The sequence below is a fragment of the Octopus sinensis genome, linkage group LG1 (genome assembly GCF_006345805.1).
Source record: "Octopus sinensis linkage group LG1, ASM634580v1, whole genome shotgun sequence".
In the NCBI taxonomy this organism is placed as follows: Eukaryota; Metazoa; Mollusca; class Cephalopoda; order Octopoda; family Octopodidae; genus Octopus; species Octopus sinensis.
Window position 1 is genome coordinate 192,015,937 of NC_042997.1, and position 22,561 is coordinate 192,038,497.

General features: G+C 37.8%; 1 protein-coding gene across 1 annotated transcript in view; it reads right to left on the reverse strand.

The window, feature by feature from the left end:
- Window positions 1–2,704: 2,704 nt before the first annotated feature.
- The window catches only part of LOC115215774 (testis-expressed protein 10), a 65,693-nt gene continuing 45,836 nt past the window's right edge, over window positions 2,705–22,561 (reverse strand). The window contains exons 6-14 of the mRNA XM_029785083.2: window positions 21,343–21,492; window positions 17,916–18,120; window positions 15,491–15,638; window positions 13,207–13,391; window positions 11,344–11,509; window positions 7,973–8,046; window positions 6,967–7,106; window positions 5,202–5,282; window positions 2,705–3,046 (exon numbers count right to left, since the gene is read on the reverse strand). Coding sequence (XP_029640943.1) covers window positions 2,777–3,046; window positions 5,202–5,282; window positions 6,967–7,106; window positions 7,973–8,046; window positions 11,344–11,509; window positions 13,207–13,391; window positions 15,491–15,638; window positions 17,916–18,120; window positions 21,343–21,492 — 1,419 coding nt within the window. The 3' untranslated portion in view covers window positions 2,705–2,776. The remainder of the gene's footprint in view (window positions 3,047–5,201; window positions 5,283–6,966; window positions 7,107–7,972; window positions 8,047–11,343; window positions 11,510–13,206; window positions 13,392–15,490; window positions 15,639–17,915; window positions 18,121–21,342; window positions 21,493–22,561) is intronic.

Sequence of the window (22,561 nt, forward strand, 5' to 3'; positions counted from 1 at the left end):
CCACAAGCAGGCCTACCAAATAAACAAAAGGACCATTTTAATGATATTCTTCTACAGGCTACCTCTAAGGTGAATGACAAGGATCTCATCTTCATGGCTGAGGACTTCAATGGGCATGTCGGACGGCAGCCCGGTATTTTCCAAGGTGTACATGGGGGCCATGTGATGCAAATCACCTATCGATCTGCAACACCAACTTCAGGAAACCGACCAGCCACCTCATAACCTACCAGTCAGGCAGCTATGCTAGCCAGATCGATTACATTCTCATTAGGCAGTGGGATACATGGTTGTTCTTAAATACAAAGATTCTCCCTGGTGAAGAAAGTATCCGCCAGCATAGACTAGCAACTAATGATTTTAGACTCTAAGCACGAAGGATGCCAAGAAGCAGACCAATCTGGAAAAGAAAGATTTGGAAGCAAGGACTCATGTGCTCAAATTTAGGGACATCCTAATTGAAAAATTTGATGAGAGGGAGGAGCTACAAACTTGTGACAGAGGGCAACTGGGAATTTGTGGGCCAACTCGCTGAGTCTGTGGATGGTGCGAAGTCCCAACCAGACTTAGGGTAATGTGGTGGTGGTGGAACGACCCATTAGAGCAAAGGCCTGGAAGAATGGGGTAGAAGGGAACTGTATCAGAAAGCCAGAAGGGAAGCTAGGAGACCGGTCTATCTAGCCAAGGGAGAAGCAGCAAAGAAGTTTGCCTATGTTCAGCAATGTCAGGACCAAAGAGCTGAAGTGTTTCAGATTTCAAGACAGCGTCAGAGAAAATCATGATGTCATAGGAGAAAAATGTGTCCGCATAGATGACGGTGCACTTGCATTTAATTATTCTGCAAAGAAAGAGGCTTGGAAATGCCATTATGAATGACTGCTGAACATGGAGAATGAATGGGAGAAGAGTCTGCCAAATGTTGACCCAATTGAGGGACCCAGCTACCAGAATCGACAGTACCTTGGTAGATAAAGCAATTAAGGATGTGAAGAGAGGGAAAGCCTCTGGTCCATCAGGAATCACTGCCGAGATGCTTAAAGTATCTGGCAGTGTGAGTTATGGTCTAGTCACCCGTATTGTAAATCCAGTGGTTCATGAAGGAGTCATACCCAATGACTGGTGTAACAGCACCATAGTCAACTGCTACAAAATTAAAGGTGATGCCTTAGATAGAAATAATTACAGAGATATCAAATTGTTGGATCAGGCGATGAAAGCTACTAATTAAGGAGAGAGTTAGCAGTTTGGTTTTGAACCGGGGAGAAGCACCACTGATGTTATATTTCTGGTAAGACAGCTGCAGGAGAAATACATAGCCAAAGATAAATCTCTGTACTTGGTCTTTGTTGATTAGGGACAGACGAGTGGTTGGTGAGAGCTATACAAGTTATGCACCAGTTGGGTGAGTGTTGGCAATGAGTACAGCGAAGAATTCAGGGTACAAGTAGGGGTTTACCAAGGATCAGTGTTCAGCTCTTTCTTGTTCATCATAGTCCTCCAGAAACAAGAGAAATTTGTGCCAGGCTGCCCCTGGGAACTTCTCTGTGCTGATCTTGCTCTTATAAAAGGTGCAGCAATATCAGAGGAAGGTTAACAAGGAAACTAGCTTTTGTACATGGAAAATGCACAGGTACAATAAATGCTAAAAATGTGCAGAAAATAGAATCCATCAACTGCCGGGGGGAAGGGGAGGCAAGCTAGAGGTAATAGATAACTTCCGTTATCTAGGTGACCAAGTTAGTAGCAGAGGTGGACGCTCCAAGAGCGGAGCTGTGAGAATAAGATTAGGCTGGGCAAAGTTCAGAGAGCTCCTACCTCTGCTGGCAACAAAGAGCCTCTCCTTCAGAGTGAAAGCAGATTGTATGATGCCTGTGTGTGAACAGCCATGCTACATGGCAATGAAACATGGGCTGAGACAGACAAGGACAAGCATAGGCTTCAAAGAAATGAAGCCAATATCCTTTGCTGTTAGTGCAATGTCAGTGTGCATGTTTGACAGAGGGTAAGCATCTCGAGAAAAAAGTTAGGCATAAGAAACATCAGATGTGGTGTGCAAGAAAGATGACTGCACAGGTATGGTTATGTGATGCATCACACAAATGGCATCTGTGCTAGTGGCATGTAAAAGTACCCATTACATTCTTGGAGTCAAACCATCCAACCCATGCCAGCATGGACAACGAACATTAAATGATGATGGTGCCATGCAAAAATACCCAACACAGTACTCTTAAGTGGTTGGCATTAGGAAGGGCGTCCAGCTGTAGAAGAAACCTTGCCAAAATCAGACAATTGGAGTTTGATGCAACTTTCAGGCTTCCAGCTTCTTATTTCTTTACTGCCCACAAGGGGCTACACACAGAGGGGACAAACAAGGACAGACAAACGGATATAGTCAATTACATCGACCCCAGTGTGCAACTGGTACTTAATTTATGGACCCCAAAAGGATGAAAGGCAAAGTTGACCTTGGCGGAATTTGAACTCAGAATGTAGCAGCGGATGAAATCCCGCTAAGCATTTCGCACGGCGTGCTAACGTTTCTGCCAGCTCGCCACCAGTTCTTCCAGCTTCTGGTAAACCATTCAACCCATGCCAGCATGGAAAAATGGACTTTTAAAAGAAGATGATGATGAATATTAGTGGTGGAGTTAATTTGAACTTGAATTAATTTTTAATGAAATATTCAACAACAGCAACAAAATATATGAAACAAATATTTTAATAATATAATTATTGATATTTCATAAAATTCAGTCTTGCATCACAGCTAATGCTATATACTGTCAGCCACCAACTGAGATATAGTGTGTGTTGGAAGTTTAAGGAATGTGATGGCAGAATGCCAAAGTTCATCACGTTGATTTGTATGCAGCCAGATGCTGTTCTCTGTGTCGTTCATGTACTTCAGCTGATGTAGGACGTTGTGACATAAGTGGGTCAGGTAGATAGTTACTTGCGACATGTATAGTTTATGTATATCAACTGCATTACCGATATTTATTACACCGAGAGCAGTTTCCTCAGATAGCAATGCATAACGTTCCTGAGAAAAGAGAGAAAAAAATAATACGTTTAGAAAACATATAAACAAACACAGTTAAAAAGGAAACATTACAAATACTGGGATCTTTTCGGTTTGAACGGCAGTTTTTAAAAATAATTTCCACGTAACTAAACACTTTTAAACTTCGTATACTGGTAGAATGTGTTTATGAAACATCTTTTTCTCTTGGCTTTATTGAGAGAATTCTATGGTTTGTAAGATATTTGTTGTTGTTTTTTTCTTCAATTTCTGCAATTTCAACCAATCAATGACGTCTATTGAGGTGAAAACATTCTGTGCCATATGAATATGTCCCTCGTTTAAGAAACACATTGGGTTTATTTACATTTCTGAAGAAAAAAAAGATACCCTTCCCCCCACCCCTAACCCTAAAACAGATTGAAGTGCAATAGATCGATACTAGGGTCATAATTATGGGCGACAATTTCATATGACACCGCTAGAAAAAACTGCCGTTCAAACTGAAAAGATCCCAAATACTGTAATCACTGTTTGTTTGAAGGTCTGTAACTCTTGCTTGCTTGAGACAGCATTCACCCGAGGTGGGTTGAGCTGGCTTCATTCATCCTCAATGCTGCATCTCTCACAAACGCTGACCAGGCTTGGCGTTTGTGAGAGATACAGCATTGAGGATGAATGAAGCCAGCTCAACCCACCTCGGGTGAATGCTATCTCAAGCAAGCAAGAGTTACGGGCCTTCAAACAATTTGAAGCTAACGACCGCGTGATCTCCAACCACTCCCTATTCAAAGAGTACATCCAGCCAGTGATGATTTACGGCAATGAAACATGGGCTTTCAGCACTACCATCATGAAAACCCTCGTTATAGACCAACAGAAAATGCCTGTAACTCATGTAGTGTCAATGGATATCAATTAGAGGTCAAGGTTTTTCTTTCATTAGTGATTCACTAGAGTCAACCCGTGACCCACGATATGCCAACAGTCAACTGTGTCAATGAGAGAATCTCTACACCAGTGTTTCTTAAACATTTTTTTTACTTGTTGACCCCTTTGATATCTATTTTACTTGGATGGATCCTCAGAGCCATTCGATGTTAAAAAAAAAAAAAAAAAAAACATTTTTATCATTCAATACCTTTAGGAAATGTATAAAAAAAACTTAAATGTTTAGTGTATTGTAGAAGTATGACTAATTTATTGCACATAAATTTTAACAATAAAATCCTCTATGAACCTCCAGGGGCCATATGAACCCCGACTGAGAACCACTGCTGTACACAATTGCTCAAAAAAGGTGATGGGGAAGGACATTACGTAATGTAGTTGTAAATATACAGACTAGAAAAAAAGATGGACTGGCTACAACTTGAACATCTTTGATCATAAACCTGCACAATAAGGATTGACTTGGGGCTAGACAGCTACAGTCAATGGCCTGAACCAGATATTGATGCTATCAATGCACACTTGATATTGTTATTGGTATCCAATGCAATACTGCAATCAACATCATAAAAGCACACAAATTATTCACTACACGAAACAAGCAAGTCTTTCCCTAACGCCAACCATTCCGAGAGTGTAGTGGGTGCTTTTACGTGCCACCGGTACGAGGGCCAGTCAGGCGGTACTGGCAACGGCCACACTCAAATGGTGCTTTTTATGTACCACCTGCACAGGAGCCAGCCCAGCGGCACTGGCAATGACCTTGCTTGAATGTTTTTTCACGTGCCAGTAAGGCAAAGCTTGTAACGATCATGCACATACCAATATATAATGTAAAAAATTATGTACCATGTAAAAAGCACCCAGTAAACAGGGTTAAAGTGGTTGGCATTAGGAAGGACACCCAACTGCAGAAACCAAGCCAGAATAAACTATGGAATCTAGTGCAGCTCCTGACCTTACCATCTCCTGTCAAACCATCCAGCTGATGTCAGCATGGAAAACACATGTTGAATGAATGAATAAGAAGAATAAGAATACGAATAAGAAGAATAAGAATATGTAGAATAAGAATAAGAAGAAGAATAAGAGGAGGAGGAAGTGGTGGTGATGGTGATAATGATGATGAACACAGATTATTCTAACAAATACATGATGCCAGCAAGGGTTTAGACAGGATATAATGGGGCATCTTTCCAACTGAAACACCAAACCGTATACTCACCAACAGATCACAGAGTAACCTATCCATGAAAATCTGAACCTGAGATGTATTAGGCCAACTGGTGAGCAGAGAACAAACAACCTGAAAAAAAATAAAGCAACATAGTTTTAAATAAAAAAAAAAAAAAACCAGAAACAACTTCAGATGTTTAAACCTTTAGTGTTCAGGTTCCTCTGTCAAATGTAAAGCTTTTTTATTCACAATGTTTTGAATTAGTCATACACTACAAGGTAGTGTATGACTACACCATATGCCCACGGGTGTATGGCGTAGTGGTTAAGAGCACGGGCTACTAACCCCAAGATTCTGAGTTCAATTCCAAGCAGTGACCTGAACAATAACATCGAAAAATACCTTAGGAATGAGAACCCAGGTTCGAAATTTCCCAAGACACCCGAAGAAGGATGGAGAGTATACCAGCTGGAATGTTGTGTTAACAACAAACAAGATGACAAATATCTGTTGAAAGAAAATAATGTAAATAATTCCTCATCCCTTAAATATAGAACTGTACTACCTTGTAGCTTTGATATTTCAATGAAGTGATTGTTCATTTTTAGAATAATTCTTTCTACTAAAGGCACAAGGCCTGAAATTTTGGGAGAAGGAACTGACCAAAGACAAGCCAGTGAGATGATCTCACTCGCTCTACAGTAATAGCACACTAGATAAACAGCCAATGAAAGAATCTCATTGAGGCCACCTGAACTAAAAATACTCTCCAAATCTCCCTTAAATCATAACCGCAAAGAATAAAATACTGTCATGGTTGGAACCTGTTCTATGTTCAAACTGGCCAGATTCAGCCTCACACATCTACCATATAATATCACTGTGAAAATAAACAACCATCAAAATCTTGAAGATAATGCATGATTAATTCAAAACAATGTGAATAAATGAGCATTACATTTGACAGAGAGAAATCTGAATGCTAAATCAATGACATAAAAATTATGAACAAATTTAACCCTTTTGTTACCAACCCGGCTGAAACCAGCTCTGGCTCTGAGTACAAATGTCTTGTCTTCATAAGTTTTGAATTAAAATCTTCCACCAAACCTTAGTCACAATTTATGTACCTAAAACTAGCTGAATGATAACTAAGTTATTTTACTAAATTCTTTGTTATATTTAAAATAATTGAAAGAAACACAGAGCATCACAAAATAAATACAGTAACGAAAGGGTTAAGATATATAATAGAGAAACAATTCTTAACCCTTTTGATACCAACCCAGCTGAAACCGCCTCTGGCTCTGTAGTACAAATGTCTTGTTTTCATAAGCTTTGAATTAAAATCTTCCACCAAACCTTAGTCACAATTTATGTTCCTAAAACTAGCTGAATGATAAGTTATTTTACTAAATTCTTTGTTATAATAATAATAATAATAATAATAATAATTGTGTACAGTGCTCAGGTGCACTACAACTCATCTAAAGTCTATATATTATCAGGTGTAGTTTCGGCGGATTTCGGAAAGCATGAGGGCCTTAAAGGATGCAGTGTCATGGCAGTCAACAACTGACGCAGGCAGTTTATTCCATGCTTCAGCAACTCTGAGCGTGAAAAAATGTTTCCGAAAGTCATGGGAGCTGTATTGTTTTCTGACTTTGTAGGCATGTCCACGTGTGTTGGACACATGGAGATCAAAAAGGTGTTCAGTGTTGTTGTTGTTTATATTTAAAGTAACTGAAAGAAACACAGAGCATTTCAAAACAAATACAGTAACGAAAGGGTTAAGAGAGGATAACTGACTTACTTTCACAATCTGACAATGCCGTGTAGTGGGTGCAGACTGAGTAGAAAACAACACTCTTGTACCTTGCATCCCTCCAGATAAATGCAGTGAATTTAGATCAGATTGATTAGGCAAACTTGAAAGTTCTTTCTGGTTCTGACCTGATTGAAAAAATAAAAATGTGTTGGGACTATTTATATATGTGTGTTTTCATGTGTGTGCATGAATATAATATACATAGGATGCATGTCCTCATCATCATCTAAAAGTCCCATTTTTAATGCTTGCAAGGCTCAGATGGAATTCATTGATGATAATTTTCTACAACCAGATGACCTCCCTGTCTCTAAGCAAGATATTACTTTCCCATAGCCAGACAGGTTTACACAGAAGACTGGAAATAAAGGACATTGCTTGTATGATTGTGACACTCCCTTACAACTACTGTGTGATGTCAAGACAAGGAGACACAAGCAGCCCCTTCTCCCAGGCACAGACACATATATAAAGTGCTTCTTACACTGTCTGCTTACTGAATCTACATGTAGAAGGCACTCGTGACGGCGACGTGTAACAAGCACCCGTGATGGCAATGGGTAAAAGGCACCTGTGACGGCGACGCATAAAAGGCACTGTGACGGCAATGCGTAAAAAGCACCCATGACAGAGACGCGTAAAAAGCACCCGTGACGCGTAAAAGGCATCTGTGACAGCGACACATAAAAGGAACCCATGAGCTGATTTCATGGTACCTATTCAGCTCTATTGAATAAAAGCAGTGCATTTTGCTTGAATTATGGTAACAAAAGGGTCAATCAACAAATTCCATTTCATCATTATTCTTATAGGTCAAACTTTTTGTAATATTTAGAAATCTCTCTCTCACACACACACACAGACAAAATGTGACTTGTGATATTTCTAGAAGTGCAAGGACTATGAATAAGACTCTGTCTTTGATAGACCATGATAGTATGAAGATGTGGATGTAAAATGACTATGATAATGTTACATAAGATTTGCTTACCTAAAGCAGTAGAGAAAAGGAGAGTGAAATATTGGTTGACTTCAGTTGAAGAAGGAGAACTTAATCGAATCAGTCTGGAAACAGGAACAATTATCAAGTTAGACAAACCAACAGAAACAGAAAATTATACATATATAATCAAAATCAGAAAATTTATGGAAAATATGTAGAAAAGAAACTTGAAATTTATTAGCATGCTTTTATATTCAACAATAAAGGGATATATATATATATATATATATATATATATATATATTGAAAAATAGGGTTTATAATAATAGGAAAACATTTTCAAATACATTTTTTATTTCAAATTAATAATCAATTACTTGGGCAGTTTTCAAACATAATTTCTAAATATGAAATAAAGACATAACATTTTAAGCATTTAAAAACCAGGGTGGATTAAAAAATGCCAAAAGGAAAGTAAGAATTTTCAATTTTGATTTAACTTTTTGGTTATGATTAAAGGAATAGATTTAAAGAATTTCATTTCCTATTGTATTTAATGTTTGTTGAAATTCACTAACAATACTCCTGATGTGCTTGTGCACCTTTTCCTCTTTATGGTTCTTTTACTGTGCACCTTTCTATCTTTTTGTGTTTATTGCATACTGTGCATGCACTTCTGGTCTAATGTGTCTTGTGTTTTCTATCCCCTCTTTTAACTAACGAGTTCTAGTATAATTGAACAGTATGTGCAACAAGCTCATAATTAAAACATTTGTGCTAACTCTATGACTCCTGATTTAAGAAAATAATGAAAAATACAAATAAAGTATCTTAACTCAAATTAGAAAAAGTGTTTTGCCAGTGGCACGCAAAAGCACCCACTACACTTTTGGAGTGGTTGGCGCTAGGAAGGGCATCCAGCTGTAGAAACTCTGCCAGATCAAGATTGGAGCCTGGTGCAGCCATCTGGTTCACCATTCCTCAGTCAAATCGTCCAACCCATGCTAGCATGGAAAGCGGACATTAAATGACGATGATGATGATGATGATGTAGCAGAGAGAAAAAAACTCCAGGAGTGTTCTGCATATTAAATTGCAAGAGAGTTGCATTTTGATTGAAATTATCCGTGCTATTTATAGAGAGAAAAAAAACACTTTCAAAAAGTTGGTTTAAAATCCAACAATCTAACAAAGAAGCAAGGAAGACAACTCCACTAAAATCAATTAGAAATTTTGGAAAATATAGTGAATACAGAATATAAGTGCAGAACGCACTTGGTATTTTCCCCTTAGCCTTGTTGGTAATTCTAATCTGCACCATTCATCATCATCTAGTTGGGTGACTTGCCTGAAGCAATGCAGCTCTTCTGCATCAGATATTCTGTGTGAGCAATACTGCATGAATGTCTGGCTGGGATTTTAGTTACATTGGTCTTTAGTGAGCTGAAATATCTCATCTGTGCATGTCACAATTACACATATCAGTAGTTCACTAACTGAAGTGGTTGATCCTGGCCTTTGACACTTTGTTGATTGTTCATTTGTTTAGCATCAAGTGATATTCGCTACTGGTTCAATAAATTCATTTGTCGAAATACTTCACATCTATGGTTTCAATGTAACCTAGCTTTTACCCATAGCTGGGACCATGACACATGCAACTACCCCAGGTCAGAGCGGACCTAGGAACAATAGTGGCTAAGAGATGGTTCCACACCCCTCAAAACTATGGAATTCTTGAATCAGGGCCCTACAACTGGGATACAGTTTAAAGTCGGACCCAGGACAATCATCATCATCGTTTAACGTCCGCTTTCCATGCTGGCATGGGTTGGACGATTTGACTAAGGACTGGCGAACCAGATGGCTGCACCAGGCTCCAATCTTGATTTGGTAGAGTTTCTACAGCTGGATGCACTTCCTAATACCAACCACTCCAAGAGTGTAGTAGATGCTTTTACGTGTCACCAGCACAAGGGCCAGTCAGATGGTACTGGCAACGGTCACGGGAAATCGTGTTTTTTTTTTTGTTTTTATTTTTTACGTGTCACCTGCACACCGGCACGAGTGCCAGTAAGGCGATGTTGGTAATGATCACGCTTGAATGGTGCTTTTCCCGTGTACATATATATTCATGTAGTAAAACTAGCATCACTATATACCCTCTATATTTTTATAAAATCACCACTATTAGGCCCCTGAAAATATGCTTCATTGTGGAGACCTAATAAGGCAAAAAAATGTTAGCATTTACCAGCTGGCCTGTAGACCAGATCTACTCTTATACTGCATTTCCGTTTTAAATGTTTTGGGAGTTGTCTCCCTTACTTTTCTTAAAGACGTTAAGCGTCCCTGGAGGGAACTGTTTTCAAACTACATTGTATTGATAATTTTAAATCAGTAATTCTCAACCGTTTTTAACATATGGAACCCTTTGGTTTATTTGCACGGTCCCTCTTAGCCATTCGAGGTTTTTAAAATTCCATTATAGCTTTAGAATTAGATATTAGTTGGAATTGTATAAAAAAAAATTACGGAGATATACTTGCATAGCAAGTGACCTGATCTGAGATCGTGTGCTGGAACAAAAACAATTGCAGCATGGAAGGTGTTTATAAGCAATTTAAGAAACACACAAAAACGGTTAGATACACTTCAACATTTAAATTTAATTTGTCAAAATATTTTCGTCGCTTTGAGACCGCGACCAGTTCACAGATGCAGCATGGAGTTTTGTCAGTGAACAGGTCGCAGTCTCAAAGCGGCAAAAACACCTTCCACGGTGCAATTGTTTATAAAAAAAAAATTGTTAAATATTCTGTGTATTTTAGAAGTATAATCAATCAATTGCACCTGAATTTTAATAACAAAATCTTATGTGGCCCCTGGTTGAGAACCACTGATTTAAATGAATCAAAGCCTTTCAATTCATTATATTGCTTATGTGAGACCATGCCATATTTATATTACTTACAGTAAACAGATATCCATGAATAAAAGCTGAAATTTTCTTGCCTCACCATAAACTTATCAAGGTTCACATTAGATTCACATTCTAATCAAATTAACCCATTATTATTCTGATTACTTTCTTATCTATTCACACTACTTTAAATTTATTATCCATTATCTTGTAGCTTCAAGATTTTCATGATGTGAGTGTGTATTTTTAGAATGACGCTGGAGTGTACTTACGAGAGGACAGATCTACTAGACCTGGCCCTAGAATATTTGGGCAGGATATGGCTGGTTTAAATGCTTAGGGTTAAATCATACATAACGGACAGTCATCGACTTTAAAATGTAAATGACTAAATTGACAAGAGTTAAAAGGAAATAAGTATGAGGTTTGGTTCAACAATTCATAAGGAGGAAATATGAAGAAAAACAAAACAAAACTAAAAGAAATTCTTGTTTACCTGTGTTGTAGAATCTCTAGAATGTAAGCAATATTTTCAATCAACACTGCAGGACTTCGACTAAGTAACACTATCTTATTTAACTGCTTGTCAGTGAAATGATCTAGACGATAGACGATCTCGAGCATGTCTCGTTGCAAGACAGCACTAACACGGGGTATGAGACCTGAAAGAAATCCCACGTCCTATTAGGGAAATTTCAAACACAATGGAAAATAATAATAATAATAATTAAAAATAATGGTAATTCTTTCTACTATTGGCACAAAACCTGAAATTTCAAGGCAGAGAGAGTAATCGATTACACTGACCCCAGTGCTCAACTGGTACTTATTTCACTGATCCTGAAAGAACAGAAAAGCAAAGTCAACCCCAACAGCATTTGAGTTCAGAAGACAAGGATCCAGAAGAACTGCCACAGAGCGTTTCGTCCAGTGCCCCAATGATTCAGCCAACTTATAATAATTTTTTTCTAACACAGGCACAAGGCCTGAAATTTTGGGAGAACAGGGGTTAAACAATACTTGATTGATATTTTCTCAATCAGGGGATGAGGCAAAGTTGACCATGGTGGGTTCTAGGCATTTTGTGTGATACTAAATGATTCTGTCAATTATTGGCATCAACAATGATGACAATTAACTTCTAGCATAATTTCTTTGCTAGCCACTAAGGGCAATTTGCATACATCATTCATACTTATGAAAATAGGAGAGGTTTTAAATGGCACTTACAAAAATATGTGGGATGAGAAAAACAAGTTAAACAAAATTTAAGGGATGGGACAAAAATGTGCGATAAATGAGGGGAGAAATTAGAGATTTTTTTTACAGAAACCATATAAACAATTACATAGAAAAATTTAAATTATAAAAACATACAATGATTAAAACTAAATATATTAATTACAATTAATTATATTAATTAAAATTCTGGTGATTAGGACACCCTATGACCCATACTACATTCTATCTTCATTCATCCTCCAAGTCTGAATTCTCATCATCCATTGAAGCCCTGAAGTTCTTGTGAAGAATTATTGGGTCAGAGAGAAGAAAACAGTGCTCATATTCCACGGGTGGGTTTTCCTTGATTTGCTTGTAGCCTCTTTAAGAGAATTTTAAAATTATTATATCACCAGCAAGTTCTGTCTGACTTAAACCCATCTCCTCACTGATCAGCACCCCAAGGGCCAGACACAAGCTTTCTACTTTCTCAATCAGGTCTTTGTCAATGGAGCAAAATGCTAGAAACATTTATCTTGTGGAGAAAGAGTTCCAATGCTTCTACACTAGCAAGGAAGTGCTCTCTTTAAAAGGAAGGATGGGTCTCCCTTTTTACTATCTAGATGTTTATAAGATAGTGATTTTTGGAGAGGGGCATTTTGCATTTTCTGTTCTCAGTCATCACTTAACCATCTCTAGCTTCTCTCTCTCTGCCTCATTACAAGACAATAGTGTACTGTTAATAGCTACTGATTTCCAGGACAGGATACAAAATGACTGCTATCCTCACCATTTCTGAAGCTATATCTGATGATATTCTGGAAAGTAGGGGGCCTGTTGATGTTGTTTCTGCCTCTGAAGCTTTCTGCTGCTTTTCTTTTTTTTTTTTTTACGTTTCCAACTCTTCAAAGCAAAAGACCCTCAAATGGTTTTTACTACCACAAATATAATATCTGAGATTTTACTCTGAACCACCAGTCTCAATCCCTTTGGCTAGGCAGCTCCGGTTGTATATAGTGAAAGGTAAAAATCAACCTTGGCAGAATGCCCAGTGTGCTTACGATTCTACCAGCTCACTGCCTTAGCAACAACAATAGAAAAACAAGAATGAAAGGATAAAAAAAATGAAATAACTCACTAAAAATGTTGAGGAGTTCATTCTGAAGCTGATCTTGTAAGCTACTTTGCTTCTGGCAAGCTGCTCTCTTGATAGCCTTCAGAATTGGGGTGACAGCTGCAGGAATATGATCTATCTGAGCACTGTGGCTGATGATTTGAACCAATAAAGCTGGCAATGTTGACAGAAACTGCTCAAACAAGCCACTAGTAAAGGAAATAGATAGAGAAAATTTACACATAACAGTAAAACAGTGACAGAAACGTTCATGTATTTCTATTATATATATATATATATTGATTTCTTATATGAAAAGTAAAAAAAGTTGGCATTTTTGTACGGCAAGAGGAAGGTATGTGTATGTGGTGGGAGGGAGCATAGCTTAGAATGTTGATGGACAGCAGATGGCTGCAATATGGCAGTAATTGGATCACTGGATAGGTATAGAGATGATGGTGATGGTTTAGAGGTGGGAAAGAGATTAAGGGCATCTGGAGTATTTGTGTGTGGGTCAGGGATGGGGGTAGGAGAGATAGAGTCAAGGATTATAAAGATTGTGAGTATTGTAGTCAGAGAAAACAATGACTTTTGAAAAAGGTAAAGTGAGATATATGTCCTCCACCCCAAGTTTTTCGTTTTAATTTCTTATTTCTTTATTGCTCACAAGGGGTCAAACAAGGACAGACAAAGGGATTAAGTCGATTACATCAACCCCAGTGTGTAACTGCTACTTAATTTATCGATCCCGAAAGGACGAAAGGCAAAGTTAACCTCGGTGGAATTTGAACTCAGAACGTAAAGACAGACAAAATACCGCTAAGCATTTCACCTGGCATGCTAACCTTTTCTGCCAGCTCACCACCTTAATTTTTCTTAGTAATATTAATTAATACTGGAAACAATATATATAATGAATTTAATAAAAGTTGACATTTTTTTTATTGTATATTTATTTTGTAAACAAATAATATAATATTGCATAAGCATTTTATAATGTTTCTTTATGAGTTCATGTGTTGAAGCATATTCTGTTGTGTCTGGGGAAGAGTCATTTTCTTTTTGTGCCTTATTATGTAACACACTCACCAGTAAAATTTCCACTTTTTTACTTCTTATTTTTATTGTCCTAAAATTTTGGCTGCGTCTTGCAACCTTTTCAATAGTTTTGACTCAGTGAGTTTCTTTCTTTTCTAGAAACTCAGTGTACAGGCAGCGGATGGCTTGCAGACCAGCACTGATCTGCGGTCCACCACTTTAAGTAGCACTGCCATAGATGATAATTCGTTAAGTTGCATCATTGATGAAGGAGTCTCAGCTCTAACGCAGTGACTGATATAAAGTCTGAGACAAGAGTTTATTAGTCACTTCAATGAAACCACAGGATCATCATCCTCATTTAATGTCCATGTTCCATGCTGAAATGGACTGGATGCTTTGATAGAATTCAATAGGTCCAAAGACTGCACCATGCTCCAGTGTCTGCTTTGACATAGTTTCCACAGTTGGATGCCCTTCACATATGCTTTGGGTACTTTCTTAGTGCCACCAACACAAGTGAGGTGACCACAATCTTCAAGGGAGAGATGGCTTCAGCTAGGAGATGCAGGTGTTAAAGTATGAGAGAAGGGGTTGGAGCAGGTTTCTTGTTGTAGAGGAGCTACAGGACTATTCACATTTAGAAGAGAGGGTGATCATGTAAAATATTTAAATTTTCAGCTATATCAAACCTCTGCTAATTAGTATAATGAGTAAAGTAAGGTGAGACAAACTCAGTTGAAACAAACAAGAAAAAGCATTAATTCAAAGGAACTGTTTAGTAATAGCCAGGTATGACCTAGACTACAGTATATAATGAAGTAAACGGCACGTCTCAGGCCACAGAATCCTTAGTAATAGTAGTAATATGAGAGCTTGCACTGTAACAGTGCATTACTGCATACACCATTTGCTGAGGATTTCTTTCCCCTGGTGATGACACCTTTGTACTATTCAGGCAACAACCTTCCAACCCACAGGTCTGTTTGGATAGTCATTGCAGGTGAGGGTGTTACAAGGTCAGAGTGCAAATCCTACCTTAACCTCTTTTAGTCAGCTTTTATAACACATAGAGGAAACACTGGGACATGCCAGTCCCCACATATGAAACAGAGAAGGTTCGTTAAAAACATGTTAACTAAATCATCTTAATTAATAAACACAGTTCCACTAAATGAAGCTAAATTACATTAGTTCCTGTGAATAAAACTAAAAATCAAAATGCTGGAATTACTGATAAGACAGACATCTCTGCCAGTAAAATACTCACGTTAACATTTCATGCTGGTGTTTCTCCACCAAATGTAAGAAAAAATTGGTTAAAATGACCTTTTCCATGGAGAACAAGCTTACAGTGTTGTATGAATGAAGCATGACCTTGATTAATTTGATTAATGATTGAAGAATCTTAATATTACCTGTAACAAAAAAAACAAACAACATAGTTAAAAAAATAAAAATACTGAAATGGTCATTTGAGCAATATTAGATTTATAAAAGAGAGCATCATCATCATTTAACATCTGTTTTCCATGCTGGCATGGGTTGGAGACCGCATCAGCCTCAAATCTGATCTGGCAATGTTTCTACAGCTGGATGCCCTTCCTAATGCCAACCACTCCAAGACTGTAGTGGGTGCTTTTTAAATGACACCGGCATGAGAGCCAGTCAGGGCGGGGGTGGATAGAGAGAAGCTGGCTGGCATCGACCATGTTTGGATGGTGCTTTTTATGTGCCACCGGCATGGGGAGCCAGTCAGGCCGACCTAGCTTCACCCAAGCATGAATGAATGGTGCTTATCACATGCCACCAGCACTGGTAATGGCTACAACTACAATTTCCGTTTGATTGTGATTTGATTTGATTTACTTGACTCAATGGGTCTTCTCAAACACAGAATGTCACCCGACAATTCAAAGTTAATTTCTAAATGAGCTGCTTATGCAACACTGGTGAAAGCTGAGGCTGTAATCTCACTTTCCTTGCCGGGTCTTCATCATTGCCTCTGTGAAGCCCAATGTTCGAAGATTGGGCCTTACAGAGGCAATGATGAAGACCTGGCAAGGAAAGTGAGATCTCAGTTCCACATTGCCCACCAGATAAGGGATCAAAGGATCCTGTCAAAGGCTTTCTCCAAGTCAACAAAAGCCAAGTATAGGCTTCTAGCAGTTCTCAAATAATCACTACAGGTTTTTAGTATGCATTTGTTAAAATCCACTGGGTTTATAGTTATCGTAGTTGGGAAGCAATCTTCTGAAGCACATAACCAAGGAAATACAGTAATAGAGGCTGACTGAAAATGAGTGAGAATTATTGTTTTAAGAATCAAATTTAGTTGCAACTACATGGTAGAAAAGCCATTTAATAACACACAAAGCTGTTAAATTTGAAATAGTTATACCTTAAATCATAATAATTTAAAAAGATCAAGTATCCACCGTCTTTCCAATAACAACCTTGGGCACCTTTTTGAAATCCATATCTGACATTTGTAGGCATGCTTACAAAATAAAAAAATTAAAAAAAACACAGCAGCGATGACTGTGGAAACATTTTTTCATACTCAGAATTGCTGAAGCGTGGAATAAACTACCTGCATCAATAGTCGGTTGTCAAGATACTGCAGACTTCAAAACTTCCATGCTTCCTAAAATTCACCAACAGTACACCTGATGTTGTCTCCACACTTTTTTTAAACAACTCAGTTACTGTTCATTTCTTGCACATTATTCTATGTACTGTTCATGCATTTTTGGCTACTTTTTCTGATAAGCTATAGCGCACCTGAGCACTCTATAATAATTTCATTATTATTACGTCCACCTTAGCAAAGGCGGAGGTATTGTTTTCAGTTATGTTTATTTGTTTGTCCATGGACAAAATATCTCAAGAACCACTGGATGGATCTGGATGAAACTTTCAGGCATGTTTGGCCTTGTGACTGGCACGAACTGATTAGATTTTGGGATCGATCCAGTACTGGATAAGAATTCTAGATTATTTTTCCTGTTTTTATTTTATTTAAGTTTTGAGAGTGGTTGGGTTCATTTTTTAATGTTCTTGTTTGTGAGAGCAGTCAAGTTTATTTTAGATATTCTTGTTTTAAAAATAATCTCTGGCTAATCATTTTGAAGACGTTGGGGTGAAACAACTGGTCAAGCCATAAAATAGTGTTTAAGAGATGGTCGTTTATTGGATGACTTGCACTCTCTGACTGCTCTTTAATATTAAAATGCTAAAGGCAAAACTTGATATTTGTCCAACTGTAGAAGTCTGGCTCTATCAGTGAATCTGATTTGGAGGATTTGAAAAGGTATCATTAATATAATCAAGGTTTGATTAATTCTGAGAGTGAATTGGTAGAATTGTTAGAGTATTAGTGAAGAGAGTCTGAACAAATATTGTGAACCAGTCTCTCTGAGTTCAAATCCTACAAAGGTCAACTTTACATTTCATCAGCTTTGAGAGTGAGATCATCAGCGTATAGCAGTGTCCAGGACTGAGAACTGAGCCTACCTGTATACTAAAAACAGTGAAAAATGGAACAGGAATGAAAGGACTTGAGAGAGAGAGAGAGAAACAAACAAACAGACAGACAAAAAGGAAGGGAAAGATTCAGCTGAAACATTAAACCCAAAGAGTTAGCTATTAACAGGCTATAAAGACAGACAAAGTGAAAAAAGAAATTTGTTTACCGTCCACTGACAGAAGCTGTACAACAATTTGAACAAACAACTGTACGTATTTCTTTTTAACTTGATATTTGTGAAGAAAACTCTCCATATAATGAAGGAAAGGCGTCAAAGATTTGTTGACAAGTTCCACACTACAATTCCGGTTATCTGTTATTAGGTAACTTAGAACATAACACACATCAAGGTTAAGCTGTTTTTCAAGAGCCTGAAAAAGATGGAGAGAAGGCAAAAGTTAGAAGGACACACTAGTTTCAAGTTTACAGAGTCGGATCTTTTCACTTTGACCGGCAGATTTTTTTAATAATTTCTTTGTAACTAAAAAATTTTAAACTTTGTATACTGGTAGAATGTGTTTATAAAACATCTTTTTCTCTTGGCTTTCTTGAGAAAATTCTGTAGTTTGACACCGGAAATTATTGTTGTTGACAACGCTCCGGAGAAATTGTTTTCACCTCAATAGACGTCATTGATTGGTTGAAATTGCTGAAATGCAAGAAAATAAACAACAAATATCTTACAAACTACAGAATTTTCTCAAGAAAGCCAAGAGAAAAAGATGTTTTATAAACACATTCTACCAGTATACAAAGTTTAAAAGTGCTTAGTTACAAAGAGATTATTTTCTGCCAGTCAAAGCGAAAAGATCCAGAGTGTCTTCAGAGAATAGCTTGAACCTTTTAATAGAAACGGCTCTGCAACCACCTCACCTTTTTTTTTTTACACAAGCTTCTACTTTTAAAGTGATGTCAATTAAAACCTTTCATAAAAATTCCTTACTAATTTATGTTTGCAATGCCAGGTTGATAATGACAAAGTTATTTTAATAAATTCGTTAATATTTTTGAAATTAATTGAAACAAAGGCAGCACAATTCAATTGAAATATGGTAATGAAAGGATTAAGGATTTGTAGACTTTCCAATGCTAACAGCCAATCAGTGGTTTCTTGGTTGTAGCTATTTCTTCGTCTTAAAGCAAATTTTTGAGAAAAGCATGAAAGTCATCCAATAAACAACCATCTCTTAAACATTATTTTATAGCTTGATCAGTTATTTCCCCCATAAGGTCCATAATAATAATTGTATCTTATTTAGGTCCAAGGTCAGCAAATTTGAAGGGAAAAGGTAGGTTGATACAATCGACCCCAGTACTTGACTGATACTATATCTTCACTCCAGGGAGTGAAAGACTAAGTTGACCTTGGTGGTGCTTGAACTCAGAGTGTAAAGAGCTGGAAGAAATAATACTACAAGGCATTTTATCAAATCTAACGATTCAGCCAATCCAACAACAATGGTTTCTAAGCGCAGCAGTGGCTGTGTGGTAAGTAGCTTGCTTACCAACCACATGGTTCCGGGTTCAGTCCCACTGCGTGGCACCTAGGGCAAGTGTCTTCTACTATAGCCTCGGGCCAACCAATGCCTTGTGAGTAGATTTGGTAGACGGAAACTGAAAGAAACTTGTCATATATATATATATATATATACATATATATATATATATATAATATATATATATATATATATATACACACATACACACACACATATAGTTTGTGTGTCTGTGTTTGTCCCACCAAATTCGCTTGACAACCAATGGTGGTGTGTTTACGTCCCTGTAACTTAGCAGTTCTGCAAAAGGGACCAATAGAATAAGTACTAGGCTTACAAAGAATAAGTCCTAGGGTCGATTTGCTTGACTAAAGGTGGTGCTCCAGCATGGCCGCAGTCAAATGACTAAAACAAATAAAATAATAAAAGAATAACATTGACACAAGGCTACACAATTTGGATAACTTAAGAAATGATTAAATCAACTTGACTGGAATTTATTTTATTGATGCTGGAAGGATGAAAGGAATAAAAAAAAGAATTTGATTACAACAAAATCAAAACATAAAGGGATGTATGCAAATACCACCAGTTATTTTGCCCAGTATTTTACTAATTCGGATCATTTCTGTTTGGCTGCCACTTTTCAATTTCTTCAACTTTTATTACAATTGATTTCATATTTGATGTGTTCATGTAGTTTTGTATGGTAATCATTGACATGAAATTTATTTTCACTATAACTCAATAACTAGAGTCATAGACAGGTTATCTATGACTGGCATAAGTTGTCAGGTCACTTGTGAGATCTCTCATGAGCACTACAGGTAACATGATATCCAATACAGCTTTTTGCATGGTTGGCTTGTCAGCAACTAAATTGGCACCCACAATAGGCTAGGCTGGTGAAGAGGGTTGCTAGAAACCCTGCAGGACTAAAAACAAGACATGTCAAAAGGACAGATGAACCAAATGTGGGTTCAGCAATTATCTATCAATAGCACCAGCCATCAGAAATTCCGGGGTCAGTGTCCAGCATGCTGGAAGACCACCGGGAGTGAGGCACCCCTTAGCTTTTGTACAGACATGACTTTAGAACTTGCTTCAAACCCAGGTTACACCTGCTCTGACAATTGACAGTGATTTGGTCAGTGAATCCTCAGTGACAGTTGACAATTGGTGGCAAGATGAGCTGCTATGGATCATACTATCCAAAAGAGTGGGTATGCATGTGACTAGGGGCCACATCATCATCATTTAACATCCGTTTTCCATGCTAGCATGGGTTAGACGGTTTGACTGGGGTCTGGGAAGCTATGAGGCTGCACCAGGCTCCAGTCTGATCTGGCAGTGTTTCTACAGCTGGATGCCCTTTCTAATGCCAACCACTCAAAGAATGTAGTGGGTGCTTTTTTATGTGCCACTGGCACAAGGGCAAGGGGGGCTGGCAAACGGCCACAATCAGTTGGTGCTTTTTACGTGTCACCGACACGGACGCCAGTCAAGCAGCGCTGGCATCAGCCACGTTCGGATGGTGCTTTTTATGTGCCACCAGCACAGGGGCCAGAGGGGGCTGGCAAACAGCCACAATGGTTGGTGCTTTTTATGTGTCACCGACACAGACGCCAGTCAGGCGGCGCTGGCATCAGCCACGTTTGGATGGTGCTTTTTACGTGTCACCGGCACGGGTATCATAACTACAATTTCCACATGTATTCCCACAAACTCCAAACATGTTGGTTGGAACCAGCTCAACCTACCGTAGGTGAATGCCACTATAAGTACATGACTGACATAGAAATTCATCTCAATGATGAGTTTATTAGCTGCAGGAAGAAAGGCACTTACCTAGCTGTGAAAACAATTGTTGCAACAAGTAAACCATAAACCAACTATGTAATACAAGAAAAATGGGAAATAAAACAATGAGGAACCATAGAAAGAGTTTTGTAAAAGTAGAGGATGAAGTAACAGAAAAGATTTTGTAAAGTACAGAATGAGAGAAGAAAGGAAAACAGGGAAAGGTTTAGGTACATGCCAAGGACAAAACAAGACAAAAAGAAAGAGTAAAAAATAACAATCAAAAAATCTACTCACTAGATTTTGTGCATCTTTTGCATTATTCAGTGAGGAATTGTGAGGCTGATCTACAAATTGGAAGTCATCATTTGTGTAGGTACTATAAGGGAAGACTGTCATAATTCGCTGAACCATCTCAGTACCGTAGGTTTTCACTAACCAACCACGCTGTAATAGAAATAGGTTGAAGTTGCTTGTCAGAATAAACTATGACCATCGTTTGAATATCCACTTTTCCATATTTGCATGGGTGAGATGTAATTCACAGAGACAGATTTTCTATGGCGGGATGCCTTTCCTGTCATCAACCCTCACTGGTTTCCAAGTAAGGTAATACACAGCCATGTTTTCACGGAAGATTGGAAATGCAGGACCACCACTTGAATGATACAGTTTGTTTACAATGGTCATGTGATGTCAAGACAAGGAGACACTAACTCACACAACGAGCTTCTTTCAGTTTCCGGTTATCAAATCAACTTACAAAGCTTTGGTAGAAGATATTTACCCAAGGTACAGTGCAGTGGGACTGGACCCCAAACCGTATGGTTGGGAAGCAGACTTCTCAACCACATATTCACACTTGCATCTATATGAATGTGTGTATGTGTACGTGTGGATATGCATGTCTGTGTATTTGTTTATATCTGCAAACACTTGTTTGAAAATATGGCATTCAGGTTGATTTTTTTAATAGAAAATACTAAAGATGGTGAGGAGTTACGTAATGAAATTCTGCCTTGGGGCATCATCGTTCTTGTCTCTATTCACTGATACTACAATGTCCCAGACATATTCTAATCTCTCCAAACCACATGGTTCCAGGTTCAGTCCCACTGTATGGCACCTTGGGCAAGCGTCTTCCACTACAGCCGCATGCTGATCAAAGCCTTGTGAACTAAATGGATTTGGTAAATAGAAACTGAAAGACACCCATTGTATATACATACATACATACATACATATATATATAAAATAAAATCAAAAACAGAACACAAAGATATCGCGGTACACGTGTTTCAAGTTTTATAAACAACCTGTTCTTACATCAGTGTATAATTGATATAAAAGATGGTTTAAAGCTCTCTTCAGCCGCAAACATTGTTATTCAAAGAGTATATATATATATATATATATATATATATATATATATATATATATATATATATATATATATATATATATATATAATATATATATATATACACACACACAATATATCAGTTGAATAAAGTTA